The sequence below is a fragment of the Pongo abelii genome, chromosome 9, assembly GCF_028885655.2.
Source record: "Pongo abelii isolate AG06213 chromosome 9, NHGRI_mPonAbe1-v2.0_pri, whole genome shotgun sequence".
In the NCBI taxonomy this organism is placed as follows: domain Eukaryota; kingdom Metazoa; phylum Chordata; class Mammalia; order Primates; family Hominidae; genus Pongo; species Pongo abelii.
The window spans coordinates 72,256,725-72,277,268 of record NC_071994.2 but is presented as its reverse complement, the minus strand read 5'-3'; the positions used below and the strand labels follow the sequence as shown (position 1 = coordinate 72,277,268).

Here is a 20,544-nt window from a genome sequence, read left to right as displayed (position 1 = left end):
TGATTTAAGCTAGGAGGGTTATATCTTTCCAGGAATTTATCCATCTCCTCTAGGTTTTCTAGTAAAGGTGTTCTTAGCACCTTTGAATGAGCTTTTGTATTTCTGTGACATCTTCATACTTGTACTTGGGTTATAGCATTCCAGGTCAGGCAGCCATCTTCCAATATGTGAACACCCTCCTCCCCTCACAGTCTCTGACATCTCACTTTGGGCAACCACCCCCCACATATGCATGCCCTCCCCACCCTTCTCAGGCTCTGGCCTTCCTCACTATACTTTCTGTTCATTAGCATTAAATTGAGAATCCTTCTTGCCAGGCAGACACCCTCACCTGTGCTCCCATGTGACCACCTGCATGCTGTCTTGTTTGTACACCCCATGCTGGGAAACAACTTGGATGGACACCCACCTCACATTGTCAGGTTCCCACACCCTTCTCTGTTCTATTGGTAGTACCCACTCCCCAAGCCCGTATGCACCACTGTAGATGTCTACATTGCTGCACTTCAACCACTGGTTTTAGGACTAAATAATTTAGTATGGCAATAAAAACTAAATGGGAGGTGGCACGAACAGAAAAACATGAAGAAGAATGGGAAGGTGAAGAGTCAGCTTTATTCACATTAATTAAAACATGTTTAATTTTTCTGCCAATTTATGAGGTTGATTTGATTTGAAGAATTAATTAATAAAGCAAGATAATTAATCAATGATATATGCTAGATTTTTTTTAAATTTTCTGAAATTCAATCCTTAAAATTTTTTTTATGTTGTCTCCTTGAGCCAAGCATGAACTTTCATAAATTTTCATTGATCAAACTTATGATATTTTAAAATTTAGGCCTTCTGAGTTTAAATTATGAAGTGAAAGTAGTTTATAGTTGTTATGAAACTTTATTTCATATTGCATGCATATATCAAAATATTTCCTGTACTCCACAAATATATACACCCACTATGTACCCATGCAAGTTAAAAATTAAAAAGATAAACAAATAAATAAAAACCTGTTTTTCAATACACCTCATTAATTTTATAGTTAACTTTTATAGCAAGAGCTTTTATTTACATTTATAACAAAAATGAAGAGATGTTTTCTCCATGTCAAAAACTGTTACTATCTCTTGTATTTTATTTCCACTGGATCACCATGAGATCGGCACTCATGTCATTTTTACTTTACAGGGAAAAAACCCAAGGACCAGGTAGCTTAAGTAACTTATTAATAAATAAATATAATAATAACTTATTAATAAATGTAGCTTAAGTAACTTATTAATAAATGAATTAAACAGTCTGGCTTCAGAACCAGTTCATTATGTTCTAGCTCCTTGGGTTTATTGTGACAATGTAGGTGCATCTAATTCTCACTTGTTTATGGCATTAATTAGAAATCTTAACTTATACAAAAGTATGTTTAAATTGTTTAACAAGTTACTTCAGAGCCCAATACCAATTTAATGATAAATTGAATTTTTGTATTTAACAAGGCTAAAAATATTCAAACATATCTCACATAATAACAAAGGGACTTTTTCTTTTTTAAATTATATACTGCTGTTCTCAACTTGAGCACTGTTGATAGCAGCATGTGTGTATGTAGTGGTGAGTGGAGATTCCCATGAAATAATCTCTCATTTAAGGGCAAATTATGTCCTCTGATTTAAATAAAAAGTCTGTGTTCTTGCACAGCCTTTCTATGAATATATTCAATCAACTCAAATTTGAATTCCTGTATAGACACATTTTCTATGTAAAACTTTTATTACACCACAATGAAAGCCAAAACAAAATACTATTATGGCTGCCTGAAGCGTTCTTTCATCATGAACTGCACCCAGTGCTGAATTACCTCTTGCTTGTGTCTCATGTCCAATATAATAATAAAAAAAAAAAAAAACATAAGTGTCATTGCCTTACTCCTTAACTCAGTCCCTCATGCTTTACTCAGGCCCACTAGAGATCTCCATAAGGTTCAGCCTTGGCCATCCTGCAATTAGTTTTTGGCTTTATGGTTTCTATCCTCTTATCATGGCACCCATTTCCTGTGGGCATTGAACATTGTTTTGTTTTCAATGATACCTATATGCAGTTTCCTTGGGAATTAATCCATACTATTTTATGAAACAATAGGACAATCCATTACAAAAAAAACTACACCAATATTTCAAAATTACCTCTTCTTAGTGTTTGACCCACCTGTTTGGGAGCTCAACCCAGCTAGAAAGAATTTTTACTAAATAGTCTCCTTGAAATTTTGATATTTAATGAAAATCTCCTGTGAGATTGTATCAGGGAAGGCATTCTGCTGTGTTCTATCATTCATCTAATATACAGTGACCTCAAGAACAGAAAAATTTTTCAGTGGACATTTGAGCTCACTCATCAAGAAGATAAGGCATTGGCAATTCAAAGCTTTGTCTTTCCCTGCGTAAATCTTAATCTGGCTTTTCAATAGCCTCATACTATTTCTCACAGTGTTCTACGCCAGCAGGACACAAGCCATGTATATTACACCAGTGTATTTGGCTTTACTATGCAGAAGAATTGTCCTTTCCAAGGAGTGCCTGCTTCTCACAAGTGGTTAATCAAACTTCCTAATAATAATCCACAACAAGGCCACTCTTAGGAAGGTATAAAAAGCTCTAGAGGAATATATTTTCTTTGTGTAGGACTCTGTCAGTATAAACAAATAGAGTTTTAAAAATGAAATATAAATTTCATGGGTTCATAAGAGGTATGGTATTTTTTCAATAAATATTTAGAATAATAGGTAGATAAGAGGGAGGAGCCAAGATGGCCGAATAGGAACACCTCCGGTCTACAGCTCCCAGCGTGAGTGACGCAGAAGACGGGTGATTTCTGCATTTCCATCTGAGGTACCGTGTTCATCTCACTAGGGAGTGCCAGACAGTGGGCACGGGTCAGTGGGAGAGTGCACCGTGCGCCAGCCGAAGCAGGGGCAAGGCATTGCCTCACTCGGGAAGTGCACGGGGTCAGGGAGTTCCCTTTCCAGGGGTGACAGACCGCACCTGGAAAATCAAGCCACTCCCACCCGAATACGGTGCTTTTCCAATGGGCATAGGAAACGGTGCCCCAGGAGAGTATAGCCCGCACCTGGCTCAGAGGGTCCTACGCCCACGGAGTCTCGCTGATTGCTAGCACAGCAGTCTGAGATCAAACAGCAAGTCCGCAGCGAGGCTGGGGGAGGGGTGCCCGCCGTTGCCCAGGCTCGCTTAGGTAAACAAAGCAGCCCGGAAGCTTGAACTGGGTGGAGCCCACCACAGCTCAAGGAGGCCTGCCTGCCTCTGTAGGCTCCACCTCTGGGGGCAGGGCACAGACAAAAAGACAGCAGTAACCTCTGCAGACTTCAATGTCCCTGTCTGACAGCTTTGAGGAGAGCAGTGGTTCTCCCAGCACGCAGCTGGAGATCTGAGAATGGGAAGACTGCCTTCTCAAGTGGGTCCCAGACCCCTGACCCCCGAGCAGCCTAACTGGGAGGCACCACCCAGCAGGGGCAGACTGATACCTCACACGGCCAGCCAGGTACTCCAACAGACCTGCAGCTGAGGGTCCTGTCTGTTAGAAGGAAAACTAACAGAAAGGACATCCACACCAGAAACCCATCTGTACATCACTGTCATCAAAGACCAAAAGTAGATAAAACCACAAAGATGGGGAAAAAACAGAGCAGAAAAACTGGAAACTCTAAAAAGCAGAGTACCTCTCCTCCTCCAAAGGAACGCAGTTCCTCACAAGCAACGGAACACAGCTGGACGGAGAATGACTTTGACGAGCTGAGAGAAGAAGGCTTCAGACAATCAAATTACTCCGAGCTATGGGAGGATATTCAAACCAAAGGCAAAGAAGTTGAAAACTTTGAAAAAAATTTAGAAGAATGTATAACTAGAATAACCAATACAGAGAAGTGCTTAAAGGAGCTGATGGAGCTGAAAACCAAGGCTCGAGAACTACGTGAAGAATGCAGAAGCCTCAGGAGCCGATGCGATCAAATGGAAGAAAGGGTATCAGCCCTGGAAGATGAAATGAATGAAATGAAGCAAGAAGGGAAGTTTAGAGAAAAAAGAATAAAAAGAAACGAGCAAAGCCTCCAAGAAATGCGGGACTATGTGAAAAGACCAAATCTACGTCTGATTGGTGTACCTGAAAGGGACGGGGAGAAGGGAAACAAGTTAGAAAACACTCTGCAGTATATTATCCAGGAGAACTTCCCCAATCTAGCAAGGCAGGCCAACATTCAGATTCAGGAAATACAGAGAACGCCACAAAGATACTCCTCGAGAAGAGCAACTCCAAGACACATAATTGTCAGATTCACCAAAGTTGAAATGAAGGAAAAAATATTAAGGGCAGCCAGAGAGAAACGTCGGGTTACCATCAAAGGGAAGCCCATCAGACTAACAGCGGATCTCTCGGCAGAAACCGTACAAGCCAGAAGAGAGTGGGGGCCAATATTCAACATTCTTAAAGAAAAGAATTTTCAACCCAGAATTTCATATCCTGCCAAACTAAGCTTCATAAGTGAAGGAGAAATAAAATACTTTACAGACAAGCAAATGCTGAGAGATTTTGTCACCACCAGGCCTGCCTTAAAAGAGCTCCTGAAGGAAGCGCTAAACATGGAAAGGCACAACTGGTACCAGCCACTGCAAAATCATGCTGAAATGTAAAGACCATCGAGACTAGGAAGAGACTGCATCAACTAACGAGCAAAATAACCAGCTAACATCATAATGACAGGATCACATTCACACATAACAATATTAACTTTAAATGTAAATGGACTAAATGCTGCAATTAAAAGACACAGACTGGCAAATTGGATAAAGACTCAAGACCCATCAATGTGCTGTATTCAGGAAACCCATCTCACGTGCAGAGACACACATAGGCTCAAAATAAAAGGATGGAGGAAGATCTACCAAGCAAATGGAAAACAAAAAAAGGCAGGGGTTGCAATCCTAGTCTCTGATAAAACAGACTTTAAACCAACAAAGATCAAAAGAGACAAAGAAGGTCATTACATAATGGTAAAGGGATTAATTCAACAAGAAGAGCTAACTATCCTAAATATATATGCACCCAATACAGGAGCACCCAGATTCATAAAGCAAGTCCTGAGTGACCTACAGAGAGACTTAGACTCCCACACATTAATAATGGGAGACTTTAACACCCCACTGTCAACATTAGACAGATCAACGAGACAGAAAGTCAACAAGGATACCCAGGAATTGAACTCAGCTCTGCACCAAGCGGACCTAATAGACATCTACAGAACTCTCCACCCCAAATCAACAGAATATACATTTTTTTCAGCACCACACCACACCTATTCCAAATTGACCACATACTTGGAAGTAAAGCTCTCCTCAATAAATGTAAAAGAACAGAAATTATAACAAACTATCTCTCAGATCACAGTGCAATCAAGCTAGAACTCAGGATTAAGAATCTCACTCAAAACCGCTCAACTACGTGGAAACTGAACAACCTGCTCCTGAATGACTACTGGGTACATAACGAAATGAAGGCAGAAATAAAGATGTTCTTTGAAACCAACGAGAACGAAGACACAACATACCAGAATCTCTGGGATGCATTCAAAGCAGTGTGTAGAGGGAAATTTATAGCACTAAATGCCCACAAGAGAAAGCAGGAAAGATCCAAAATTGACACCCTAACATCACAATTAAGAGAACTAGAAAAGCAAGAGCAAACACATTCAAAAGCTAGCAGAAGGCAAGAAATAACTAAAATCAGAGCAGAACTGAAGGAAATAGAGACACAAAAAACCCTTCAAAAAATAAATGAATCCAGGACCTGGTTTTTTGAAAGGATCAACAAAATTGATAGACCGCTAGCAAGACTAATAAAGAAAAAAAGAGAGAAGAATCAAATAGATGCAATAAAAAATGATAAAGGGGATATCACCACCGATCCCACAGAAATACAAACTACCATCAGAGAATATTACAAACACCTCTACGCAAATAAACTAGAAATTCTAGAAGAAATGGATAAATTTCTCAACACATACACCCTCCCAAGACTAAACCAGGAAGAAGTTGAATCTCTGAATAGACCAATAACAGGAGCTGAAATTGTGGCAATAATCAATAGCTTACCAACCAAAAAAAGTCCAGGACCAGATGGGTTCACAGCCGAATTCTACCAGAGATACAAGGAGGAGCTGGGACCATTCCTTCTGAAACTATTCCAATCAATAGAAAAAGAGGGAATCCTCCCTAACTCATTTTATGAAGCCAGCATCATCCTGATACCAAAGCCTGGCAGAGACACAACAAAAAAAGACAATTTTAGACCAATATCCTTGATGAACATTGATGCAAAAATCCTCAATAAAATACCGGCAAACCGAATCCAGCAGCACATCAAAAAGCTTATCCACCATGATCAAGTGGGCTTCATCCCTGGGATGCAAGGCTGGTTCAATATACGCAAATCAATAAATGTAATCCAGCATATAAACAGAACCAAAGACAAAAACCACATGATTATCTCAATAGATGCAGAAAAGGCCTTTGACAAAATTCAACAACCCTTCATGCTAAAAACTCTCAATAAATTAGGTATTGATGGGACGTTTCTCAAAATAATAAGAGCTATCTATGACAAACCCACAGCCAATATCATACTGAATGGGCAAAAACTGGAAGCATTCCCTTTGAAAACTGGCACAAGACAGGGATGCCCTCTCTCACCACTTCTATTCAACATAGTGTTGGAAGTTCTGGCCAGGGCAATTAGGCAGGAGAAGGAAATCAAGGGTATTCAATTAGGAAAACAGGAAGTCAAATTGTCCCTGTTTGCAGATGACATGATAGTATATCTAGAAAACCCCATTGTCTCAGCCCAAAATCTCCTTAAGCGGATAAGCAACTTCAGCAAAGTCTCAGGATACAAAATCAATGTGCAAAAATCACAAGCATTCTTAGACACCAATAACAGACAAACAGAGAGCCAAATCATGAGTGAACTCCCATTCACAATTGCTTCAAAGAGAATAAAATACCTAGGAATCCAACTTACAAGGGATGTGAAGGACCTCTTCAAGGAGAACTATAAACCACTGCTCAAGGAAATAAAAGAGGATACAAACAAATGGAAGAACATTCCATGCTCATGGGTAGGAAGAATCAATATCGTGAAAATGGCCATCCTTCCCAAGGTAATTTACAGATTCAATGCCATCCCCATCAAGCTACCAATGACTTTCTTCACAGAATTGGAAAAAACTACTTTAAAGTTCATATGGAATGAAAAAAGAGCCCGCATCACCAAGTCAATCCTAAGCCAAAAGAACAAAGCTGGAGGCATCACGCTACCTGACTTCAAACTATACTACAAGGCTACAGTAACCAAAACAGCATGGTACTGGTACCAAAACAGAGATATAGATCAATGGAACAGAACAGAGCTGTCAGAAATAATGCCACATATCTACAACTATCTGATCTTTGACAAACCTGAGAAAAACAAGAAATGGGGAAAGGATTCCCTATTTAATAAATGGTGCTGGGAAAACTGGCTAGCCATATGTAGAAAGCTGAAACTGGATCCCTTCCTTACATCTTATACAAAAATCAATTCAAGATGGATTAAAGACTTAAATGTTAGACCTAAAACCATAAAAACCCTAGAAGAAAACCTAGGCATTACCATTCAGGACATAGGCATGGACAAGGACTTCATGTCTAAAACACCAAAAGCAATGGCAACAAAAGCCAAAATTGACAAATGGGATCTAATTAAACTAAAGAGCTTCTACACAGCAAAGGAAACTACCATCAGACTGAACAGGCAACCTACAAAATGGGAGAAAATTTTCGCAACCTACTCATCTGACAAAGGGCTAATATCCAGAATCTACAATGAACTCCAACAAATTTACAAGAAAAAAACAAACAACCCCATCAAAAAGTGGGCGAAGGACATGAAGAGACACTTCTCAAAAGAAGACATTTATGCAGCCAAAAAACACATGAAAAAATGCTCACCATCACTGTCCATCAGAGAAATGCAAATCAAAACCACAATGAGATACCATCTCACACCGGTTAGAATGGCAATCTTTAAAAAGTCAGGAAACAACAGGTGCTGGAGAGGATGTGGAGAAATAGGAACACTTTTACACTGTTGGTGGGACTGTAAACTAGTTCAACCCTTGTGGAAGTCAGTGTGGCGATTCCTCAGGGATCTAGAACTAGAAATTCCATTCAACCCAGCCATCCCATTACTGGGTATATACCCAAAGGACTATAAATCATGCTGCTATAAAGACACATGCACACGTATGTTTATTGTGGCATTATTCACGATAGCAAAGACTTGGAACCAACCCAAATGTCCAACAACGATAGACTGGATTAAGAAAATGTGGCACATATACACCATGGAATACTATGCAGCCATAAAAAAGGATGAGTTCATGTCCTTTGTAGGGACATGGATGAAATTGGAAATCATCATTCTCAGTAAACTATCGCAAGAACAAAAAACCAAACACCGCATATTCTCACTCATAGGTGGGAACTGAACAATGAGAACACATGGACACAGGAAGGGGAACATCACACTTCGGGGACTGTTGTGGGGTGGGGGGAGGGGGGAGGGGTAGCATTGGGAGATATACCTAATGCTAGATGATGAGATAGTGGGTGCAGCGCACCAGCATGGCACATGTATACACATGTAACTTACCTGCACATTGCGCACATGTACCATAAAACCTAAAGTATAATAATAATAATAATAAAGAAAAAAAAATAGGTAGATAAAAGGTACTTCTATATTGTTTATTGTTCAAATCAGTACCTGTGAATATTATTCATAATGTTTAGGCTTCATGTCTTTCTTTTCAGGTCCAATAAATATCTCTTTGTGTTCTCTCTTATTACATGTATTACTCCTAGCTAATTTGTTCCACCATGAGAAAATGGAAAGGTAGCAACACAATTCCAACTGCTAATGTCATGGATTTTAAAGAATATCTTTATATTGATGCGCTATAGGTCTTATCACCTCCTCAGAAAACCACTATGTAATGTCAGTTACTTCATCAGGTATGACCCTGAATTATATACTGTGTTGCTGGAGTAGATTGTATCCCTGAGCTAAAAGAATACTTGAGCATCGAAAAGAACCAGAGGCAGAGTTATTGGCACAAGGAAGACACATTTCTCCCATAACACCTGAGTGACATTGATGAAAATCTCAGCAGAGATGTTGTTACAGCAGTGTCTAGACTGAGATGTGGTTGGTAAAATGTGAAGTAGTACAGAGAGTCATCTCATAAATCAGGGAGTCTGTTTCTTAGCCTAATTCTGTATAACTTTAAGTTAACAAAAAAATGCTCTTGTAACTGTCGGAAATTTTAACCTTTAAAGAATATGTGTTGAAAGGTGGAGAAACATTATGTTATAGGCACAAATTCTTCGTTGACAATTTGAAATAATTCCAAAATAGGCTTTTTAGTTTTGTAAGCATATGCAATGGTTTGTTAGATAGAGGGTATCAGTTTCTAAGCACCCATGTAACCAAGTTATATGAACGTGTATGTAAGTAAATAATTTGTTCATTTTCAGGTATCTTTCAGTCAATGCAATTTTCTACCATGAAAAATGTGCATGATTTATAAAATATTGATAAGAAGGTTTGTTATTTAATATTTTTTCAGAACAATGGGAGTTTATTACACTGTATTAATAGTATTAGGCAGAGTTGGCCTGATTCACCATCTCCAAAATTCACTTCTAGATTTTAGGAATTAACAAAGTCTGATATTGAGGCCTTCGTTCATTCTCCTTTACTTTATATTTTTTATTCTATGAATTTTGACCTTCTTTATCTAATACTTTTTTAGCAAACTACTTTCTACCATAATTGACGCATTATTGAGAAGTACTAATAAATTAAATTAGGCTGCATCTAGGTACTACCTGTTATTACTTTAAAGGACCAAGGGCAGAACCTCTTACCTGATTAAGATCAGATGAAGAGGGTAAAAATTCCCTCTACTAAAATCTGGTCTTCCACTTGGTTCTTTGGCATCATATCTGTCCTGGAGAATCCCTCGCCCACATACTCAGAATTATCTTTAACTGCTGGATAACCTGCTCTTCCTGTGATTAGATTCTCTCTCTCTCTCTACTTAACTATTTTTTCATCTTGGAAAATAGAACTTTCCTCTTAAAAATCAGTTAATCTTTGGAACATCACATGCAGCCTCTCCTTCTGCCAGAGTAATCTTAGCTTTACCAGAAAATCTTTCTATCTTCTTGCTTCAAGAGCCCTGCCTGCTGTTGGACAGCTGCAGGTTCATCTTTTGTCATTCTGTACAAATTTTTTTCTCAATTTTATCTCTTTCTGCCATCTCATTTTCTTTCATATGAGCTTTGGCTTACCTCTAGTAAGCATTGCCTCTTAATTAATTATAAATATCAGCATCAAATGTGAATCTTTTGAAAATCTCCTCTATAAAACTTAGTATTTTTTGTTCTCCATTTGGCTCAAGAGAAAAAGCAGAACACTTAAATTACCAGGTCACTTCTTTGTTTCAAATTATGCCTTATACCAAGCTTCTCTGACCAAAAGAAACTTAGTTATCTCTTCTGCATTCAAAAGAAGACTTCTCAGTACATTTTGATCACTCCAGTTACTGTTTGCCTGTATTTCAGTGCGAATCTTCTCAACAGCTGTCTCCTACTGCTGCTTTCAGCTGTTTTATGTTCACCACCTTGCAATCTGTAATCAGACTTTTCCCTCCCTAATTTTCTGAGGTTTTACTAAACACTCATTAAGTACTAACAGTTTTATTTCACATCATATTTTCAACACAATTGGGAAGTGTCATTGAATAATAATAATAACAGTAATAATAATATCAAGAATAATCACACTAGAAAAAAAGATTTCAAACTGTGAAAGTTTAGTAGGAATACAAGGGTATGAAGGGATCAAGGAAGGCAAATTGGAAGACGTTTGAAGAAGAGTTTGCTAATGACTAGTAAATGAAGTAGGGCCTGAGCAACAGCAAGACCTCATCTCCACAAAAAAACATCAATTAGCTAGGCATGGTTGTGCATACCTGTATACCCTTTTAATTGGGAAGATGAGGTAGGAGGATCACTTGATCCCAGAAGATCGAGGCTGCAGTGAGCCATGATTGTGCCACTGCACTCTGGCCTGTGCAACACAGAGACCCTATCTGAATAAATAAGTAAATTACAATAAAAATAATATCAACTATAACAATGTCATGGAGTACTTATGATATGCCAACCATTACACTTTTAATTATATTTGTTGAATTGAATTTATTTTGCCTTATTTTAGGGAAATATTTTCTTTTAGTATATGGTGTGTTTTTATATATTTATTTTTGTCATTTAAAGAGTACAATATAAAAACACTGATGAAGTCTAAATCTTTATTATTTATGCTTCTTAAGTCCTAATAAGCCATTTTCTATTAAAAAGTAAAAAGGATTTTCTCTTAGTTTATCTTTTAGAAGTTTGATTTGAGATTTCGTATTTAGGTCTTGCTCTAATTAGAGTATTTTTATATGTTATTAAATTAAGGTTAATTTTTTCATATAAATAGCTTGTTTTGCCATCAAGATTTCTTAGAAGATCAGATTTTACCCATTAAATTATTTTGACACTATTAATAACTTAACTGTATATCTTAGAGTGTATATCTGAATAATCTATCCTGATCCAATTATCTATGTGACTAAACATGTTTATATCTCTCTCACTTGATTACTCTGACATTGTAATAAGACTTAAAATTACATATTGGAAGTCTTCCAACTTTGATTTCAAAATAATCTACTTTTCTACATCCTTATAATTCAAATACATTTTAGATTTATTAGAAAAAAATTTATTGATTAGATAGAATTAAAACCCATTTGTGTCTGGGATGTTTCTTATTACTGGCTTTCTCTGGCTGCAATGGACTCAGGCTATTCAGTTGACTTCCTTTATATGTGATTATCCTGTTATTGAACTTTCCCAAACAACTTTCTTCTTACCCCATTAACCCACAGTTCTTAGGAAATGGTAGAGTAATTATTTCACTGGGAATATGTGTGTTTATGTATATGTATTTTATGAGAGAAACACAGTAAGGGCTGGGGGACTGACATTCTTCATCCTATCCCACTGGGACCATTCATCAAAGCAATGAATATACCCATCAGAATTCAGGCACTGGAACGCAGTCTGAAGTGCCAGCTCCACTCAAGTTTTCCAACCACAGATATCAAGGTAAACCTAAACATTTGGGGGCTTGGGAATCTACATAGGATATGGATAGAGAATAAGTAATTAATAAGCAAAGCTAAAAGGAAGATAATGGTAGAAATAATTTTTCTTTGTGTGAGAACCAAAAAGTCTTTTGGTGCTAAGGCATAAAGGCTATTTTCTTGATCTTATTCCTGGGTAACATTCATCTACTCACATATGAGACCACAATGTCATATTGAGGGGGTTTCAGTTCCAAGATAGGACTTACATGTTGCTTGTCTATGGACAGAAACAATATCAGGAAGATTTAGTAATGCATCAGTGATTAAATAAATAATTATATTGACGTTCTTCCAAAACAGAGCTTGAGCCTGCTCATTTTTATTCATATCGTTGGACACAACTCTAACCCACGTTGTTCCCTGGGGAACTAAAATAAGCTCAAAATGTATTTGTTTTTATCCAGGTCTTCCCTTTCAAGTCATTCTCTGCACTGTAACTAGAGTAAGTTTGCTAAACTATGATTATATTATTACTCGATTAAAAAACCGTTGGTAACTTTTGAGGGTTCTTCACAACCTGGCCCTTGCAAAATATATCCAACCTTACTCCAGTACTATTTCAGCCAGATTCTGTATTTCAGCAACCCAGGTTTTTCTTTGAGTTACTCTCTCTCACACACACATTTTCAAGGCTGGTCTTATGGTCTCCCTTTTGTCTGAAATTCTCTTCCCTATGCATTTTGCTGTACAACATTTAGTCATTCTTGTATTCCACACACTTGTGTTAACATCTCTGTGTTAATACAATACCTTCCTCTGTTTCAGATGACACATAATTAATGTCCTATAAATGACTGTTGGTATTTCTTTTTCTGAAATCTAGACTGCTCAGAAAGTGAGAAGTGGTATCTAAGCCCTAAAATGTATTAGTTTAGTACAATATTAGATAACCACGAATTCTAGAATAAAGAAAAAAATGTGGGGTTATCCTGAAAATTGTTACAATAATCCGAATAGTAACTGTATGCTTTTAAATGTATCTTTTACCTTTTAGTGCATTTAAAATAATAATCATATATATCTAGCCAAAAATCTTGTATTTTTTAATTTTTTTATTATACTTTAAGTTCTAGGGTACACATGCACAACGTGCAGGTTTGTTGACAAAAGTTAACAACGATATCCAGGATTGAACTCACAAAACTGCATTGGGGATGGAGAGTGGAAAATGTAAAGGTATGTTTCAGGCACTTATTTTTCTTCTTTACTCCAAGCCCTACCTTTATTCTATCTCAGCACATTATTTTGTGTATTCCCCCTTTTCTGATTTTTTTCACTTGCTCTAGAGAAATTCTCCTTGTAAACACACCCATGTTGATATGTATCAACAGTTTCCTTATACCTAGTGTTACATGGCCCATTTGAAAGTGCCAGTATTCACTATATATGTACTATTGTTCTAAAATTGAGTTGGGTTCATTGGGAAAGAAAGTACAGAATAAATTAAAAGTAAGAATGTACATGCAGTTGGAGAAAATTTGGTATCACTCTCATCTTTAAGATGTAATAGTATTAATATTAATAATAATTGGTAGTAGTAATAAAATAACTGATATAGTTGTCTACTCCACAAATGATTCTGAACATTTTACATGCAGTATACTACTTAATCTTTATAGTAGTGTTAAATTAGGTCATATTTGTATCCAAATTGCTGCACATGCTGTACATTAGTAGTTAAGAATCTACCAAAAGACATATACTAGTAAGTGATGGTGCCAGGTATTAGATTGGTCATTCTGTAGTTAGAGACTGTCCTTTTCTCTACAATGCTGTACTCCTTTTATTTGGGTATAGTTATTCTTCCTGGGAATAATGTGCGTATCCTCTGAAATTAAAGAGACATGTCTGTAGCCTCTTTTACAGATTTGATTGTAATATAAATGTAAGAACCTAATTTTATGCACATGACACTAACATTATTTTGAATAAGTGATATAGAGGCGTTAGTGTTTGAGAGGAATAAAGATATTTTATGGCAATTACCCTGCTGATTGAAAGAAACTTTTCTCTGATATCATTAAATCTGTGCTTGGTTTCACATAAATTCCGTGTAATTTACCAGGTTATGTTGTGAGCTACAGAGAGCTAGTATTTGTGAAATTGCTACTATAAAAATCTTGCCACATTTAGCTCACATAGACATATTTTAGCAAATAAATAGAGAGTAATGTTTGATTCAAAAGTAATATAAGCTAACCAGATCCAAATCCTCTGTGATGTTTACTGTGACAGAAAATATCATCTCAATTTTCAAAACTATTCCTTTGCCAGTGACCTTTCTGCCATAGGTGAAATTTTGGATATCTTGTAGCCGTCTTTCCACAAATTATTTTCTGAAACTAAAGTGAAGCTTACTTCCTTGAGAGATCTTATTGAGAAAGAGTAAATGAAAAACAGAGCTATAAACCTTCATTCAGATAAAATTAAGAGATTTTTAGGGAAATATTTCTGTAACTTACTAAGCCATCTATTGATTTCTTTTTCTTGTTCCTTTTTGTTATTAGGGAAATATAGAATACATTTAGAACAAAATAAAAACATTTCTAAGTTTATCAAGTTCCAATATCTTATAAAATTTGGAGGAATACTATGAAGTAAGCTACTGTTAATGTCCCTTCACGGGAAAGCTTTTAAAGTAAAAAGTTCACCTTTAAAAATCGGGGTCTCGGCCAGGTGCAGTGGCTCGTGAGTAAAATCTCAGTATTTTGGAAATCCTCTGAGGAGGCAGGAGGATTGCTTGAGACCAGGAGTTCAAGATCATCCTGGGAAATATAGAGACATTCTGTCTCCACAGGAGACAGAAACATCCCTTGAGCCCAGGTGTTCAATGCTGCATTGAGCTATGATTAGCGCACTGCACTTCAGCCTTAGCCACAGAGTGAGACCCTGCCTCTTTAACAAACAAACAAGCAAAAAAACAAAAAACACCAAAAGTACAAGTGCTAGACTTTACTCTTTTCTTCACTGTTTTTGTTTATTATAAATTACAATTTCATATACATTAATAAAATTAAAGATTCAAGTTTAAAACAACAAAAAAGTAAAAGAAAAAACTTCTAATTTTTTCAACTGATACCTAATTTGACAAATGTCTATCACATTTCTACCATGTTTCAAAAAATTGCTGGAAGCAAAATATACAACAGTGAACAAAATGACACTTCCCCTGTAGGAAACATAGATGAATACAGAAACATATACATGCAAGTTCTATATAAAATAATAAATATCATAAGACTAGAATTGTAGTTAATTGTTAAGATAATGTAGGTGACGAGTCCAGTATTCCAACTCATTAGACTTGGAATGAGCGCAAGTTGGAAAATATATTCTGGTTATACTAACACTTAGGTTGAGAACTCAAAAGTTTTTCTAGTTACTAGAAGATTTTGCATTATTCTGAATCTCTGAGAAGCCATAAAATATTTGTATTATTGCTATAATATTAGTATATATTAGGGAACAAACTCTAAAGGGATAGGAGGTTTAGAATAGTATTTATTTTAACAATTCCCCATCTAACCTAAATAAGGGATTTCAGAGTTAATATATGTGATGATTTAATATTTGGGTAGCAATGACATACTTATCTTTAAAAATATTTTATTAATGTATATCCATATTAAAATACGTATAAGTACCTCTCTGTAGAATCTTACAACCTCAGTAATAATGGATATTGACAATTATATATATTTTTCCAACTGTAAACAAAATATGCAATAATTTTGACCTATGTTTAAAAATTTTTTGTTGTTTGAATGAAGTTGAGCCTCTTTAATATTTGTCAGCAACTTGAATTCCTTTTCTCAGTACAATTTAAATCTTGTATTGTTCCAATGGGTTTATTTTTTCTTTTACCATGTTGATTTATAGAATGCATTCCCTATGTAAACTAATTCTTGTCATGTGTTAAATTGTAAATATTTTAATAGTTTAATATTCCTTATAATTGGAGTGTATGTGGTCAATGTATTTATCCTTACTTTATAAATTCTTGTTTTCTGTCCTCATGTAGAAGGCATAGCTTATTCAAAAATACTTTTTTTAAAGAACAGTAGTTCTTTAATTTCAAAGTTCAATTTTTACACACATAATATTCATCTAGTTACAGGTTATTTTGGAATATTGGCATATTTGTATTTGGGTTAAGAAATTAGGCATACATTGAGCTTTAAATTTTCCCAGACGGCTATTACATAACACATATTTTTCCAAATAATAGAAAATATCACTTAATATCACCAAATTTTTCACTATTATTTCTATGTAGCTACTGTTATTTCTGCACTTCATGTTACGGTACATTGAAGTATTTGTGGATTCTTCATTCACATACCTTACTATATAAAATAATATTGCTTTATAATATGTTTTAGTAATCTTAAAATCTAGTCCAAGGTAATACCTATAAAGTATTTTAAAATTTTTTCTTGTTTCTCTGACTTTTAACCTTCCCTAGGAAGCTATAAACATTTGGTTAGGTTAAACATATTGTCATTTGTTTAATTACAGTGCAGCTATAGAGTTGTTTTAGGAAAGCAAATCTACTTAGAGTGAGGAAAGTGTTTGTGTTCTCTCAAGTGTCTGCTCTTACCAGCCCCTATCAGGGTGTTAACAATTTCTACATGTGTTACACATATTTGTGCACACAGTTGCTAAATTTTTGCATAGGATTTGTCATGCTATCTTACTTTCAAACAGTGTTTTTACTGTAAAGAAAAGGCTTATTTTAAAAATGTATTCCTTGCTGAATGCTTATAATTTTAACAGATTATTAGAAAAAGCTATTAAATTTTACACATTTGTAGTAAGTTTTCAGTAAATAATTACCTTTCTTCCACTGCTTTCTTCTATCATATATATCTTCATTTTCTTAACTTATTATATTGACAAATAAATAAGTATAATATTACAGTATTATGCTATTGCTTTTTTACTCTTTTGTACTTATAGAGAATAAAAACAAAAATTCATGTAAAAACATTTTTATAAATAAAACAGTCATTGCTGTTTTAAACCCCATTTGTTTTACTATAAGTTAGATGGAGTGAAAACTACTTCCCTAATTAGATTATGGATGGTGATTCTACTCATTTCATAAACTGAAGAAGTATATCAACCATAGGTCTTTGGCCAGACAAACTTACACTGTAGCTTTATTTACACTGTGGAAATGGCTTCCAGGTTTTCAATCACTTGACTAATTTTTCTTACTTTCCAAGTTATTCTGGACTCTACTTTTTGGTAAACAAGTAAATGCATTTTAGTTGGAAGTTGGAAAAGGGCTAATATGATGTTGTAACCTGAATGCCATATTACCTTTGATGCTGGAATTTTTTTTAATCAATCTACTGTACAAATTATTATTTGCTCAAGGCTTACATTTTCAAAATATAAGTGAGGACCCAAATAATCTAATAACAACCCTACATTTTCCCTGAGTAAAATAGTTCATAAAATCTTCTTATATCTCCATCTTGTATATTTTCTGATTTATATTGGGATTTAAGAGTTATCAGTTTATGTATTTTTGTATTTGTTGCCAGCCAGCTTACCTCATACATATCTGTGTGCCTTAATATATTTCACACTTATGTCAAACCACACTGCCCCTTCAAGATACATGCTATGAAGATTAGTCATGGGATTAATGAGTCAAAATATATGATTTAGAAAAGGGGAGGCAAATATAAGTGAGAATATCTGGAATTTTTTTTCAGGAGGTTTACCAAGTTTCTTCTCAGAAATTTATGGGCAGTTCCACGAAGGAATCAAGATTTGCTTTATCTAGTAGCATATATGTTAATTTTTTTTCTGGGGAATTTTTTGGGGGATGAGGATAAGGATGTTGAAGATTACTTTTTGCTGGAGATAAAATAGTTAACAAAACCTTCTCCATTTGAAGGTCCTTATGAGTGACAATTCCACAAGGACTAGTTTAGACTAGGCTTTATTATTTTCCAAATTACTAGCATTTTTATTTTCCATGATTATTAGGAAATACATGAAATTCCCATACAAAAAAAAGTCTTGCCTTGCTGATATTTATTAAACCCAGAAAAGATGAGCAGTAACAACTATGCAGATAAGTGGATCATTTATTCTGAACCATAAAATGATACCAATTTCTATAAGACTAGAATTAAGATTGTGATGTTAGTGACTATTTATGGATATGTAAAATGTATTGATACAATCTCATTTGTATGTGGACTCTAAAAAGGAAAAAAATGTCAAATATATATAGAGAGAGAATAAACTGATGGTAACAAAGGTGAAGGTCAGGGGGAAGAAATGGGAAGATGTAAGACAAAGAATGCAAAGTAGTAAATATGTAGGATCAACAAGATAACATATTCAATGTACAACATGAGAACTACAGTTAATAATAATGTATTCATGATTTTTGCTGAAAATGTAAAGTATAGCTGCTCTTAACATGGGCTGGTGGAGATGGGTAACTATATGAGATTATGGGTATGTCTATTTGTTCTAATACAGTAATTATTTACTACACATGTATGTTATAATATCATGTTGTATACCTTAAATACATACAATAAAATTTATTTCTAAAACGATGGTGGTAAAAGGTCCTCTGCAAAGCAAGTAACAGAGTTGTCTATTCACAGGTTAGTGAGAAGAGTGATAATGTTTTGGACTGGCTCATGGGTGAACTATTAACATACAGTCTGATGATATCCATTTGAGGTTAGAGATCAATTGTAGATCAATTAATCTATGTTGATCAGGACAATAATATCAAGTGATTAAATTGCGCTTCCTTTGATGGATATAAACTGTGTGTTTAGATGATTTATTTGTAGATATTTCTTACAAGATAAATGCATATGGACAATTAAAATATTATCTTTTCTTGGACAGAAATTGTAGGGACATGTGATGCATAATTCTACTATTAGAAATTTCAACATTATATGTGAATGCAAAAACATGGGACATAAAACCAGGTTTGATCCATATAATTCTTACAGTCATTGCCATGTTGTATAAAGTCTTAATGTTTTGTTGTCTTATTTTTACCTTCCTTATGTAAACGTATTTCTTTCCCTAACCTGCCATACTGTTCTGTACCTAAGACACTTACCCTTGTTTGATTTAAAGTGTTCTACTTTCTCTTCAAGAAGAACCACCTCTGAATCCTGACACGGATCTGTTGTGTCTTCACGCTATAGATGATGGGGTTCATAAGAGGTGGAAAGATAATGTAGATGTTGCCCATGAGGACCTGGACCACAGGAGAGAGGTGCTTCCCAAAGCGATGCACCATGGTGAGGCCAATGATTGGGATGTAGAAGACCAGGACGGCACAGATATGAGAAACGCAGGTCTGTAAGGACTTGAGCCGCTCTTCTCGGGATGCAATAGCCAAGACAGAATGCAGGATCAGCATGTAGGATATGATAATTAACAAAGAATCAAAAAAAAGGGTACAAATCACCAGAGCCAAGGCATAGAAGCTGTTGAAGCGAATGTCAGAGCAGGCTAGTCTCAGCAGATCTTGGTGAAGGCAGAAAGAGTGAGAGAGGACATGGGAATGGCAGTAATGAAAAAACTTTAGGCGGATTATGGGCGCCACGATGAACACAAAGCTCCTAAATAAAATTCCCAGCCCAATTTTGATGATCCTGACATTAGTGAGTATAGATGTATACCTTAGAGGGTTACAGATAGCTGTAAAACGATCAAAGGCCATGGCGAGGAGGACTCCAGACTCCATAATTGATAGACCATGAATGAAGAAGGTTTGAGCAATACAGACATCCAGACTAATCTCCTGGCTGAGACCCCACAGAATTCCCAACACTGTGTGTACTGTACACAGCCCCATGCACAGGTCAGTGAGACCCAGCATGGCCAGGAAGTAGAACATGGGCTCATGCAGTCTTGGCTCTGTATGAATCACACGCAGCACCAAGCAGTTCCCTGAAAGTACCATGATATAAATGCAGGAGAAGGGGATAGAGAGCCAGGGATATTCTCCTTCTAGGCCAGGGAAGCCTGTTAGGAGAAAGGTTGAGGAGTTGGTATCATGTGCAGGAAAAGCAGGCATTGGAGGTGTTATTTCTATGACTCAGAAATTATTTCCATTTGGTAGATCACTTTCATACAACCCTTTTTTTTCTTACAGGACAGATATGAGCAAAGATGAGGGATCA

At 35.9% G+C, this 20,544-nt stretch overlaps 1 protein-coding gene across 1 annotated transcript; it reads right to left on the bottom strand.

Annotated features, from left to right (window-relative positions):
- Positions 1-19,493: 19,493 nt before the first annotated feature.
- On the bottom strand, positions 19,494-20,339 carry LOC100455317 (olfactory receptor 51V1-like). The gene has a single exon (XM_002822161.4). The coding sequence runs from the start codon at positions 20,322-20,324 to the stop codon at positions 19,494-19,496; it is 831 nt and encodes a 276-aa protein (XP_002822207.4). The 5' UTR covers positions 20,325-20,339.
- Between the last annotated feature and the right edge of the window lie 205 nt (positions 20,340-20,544).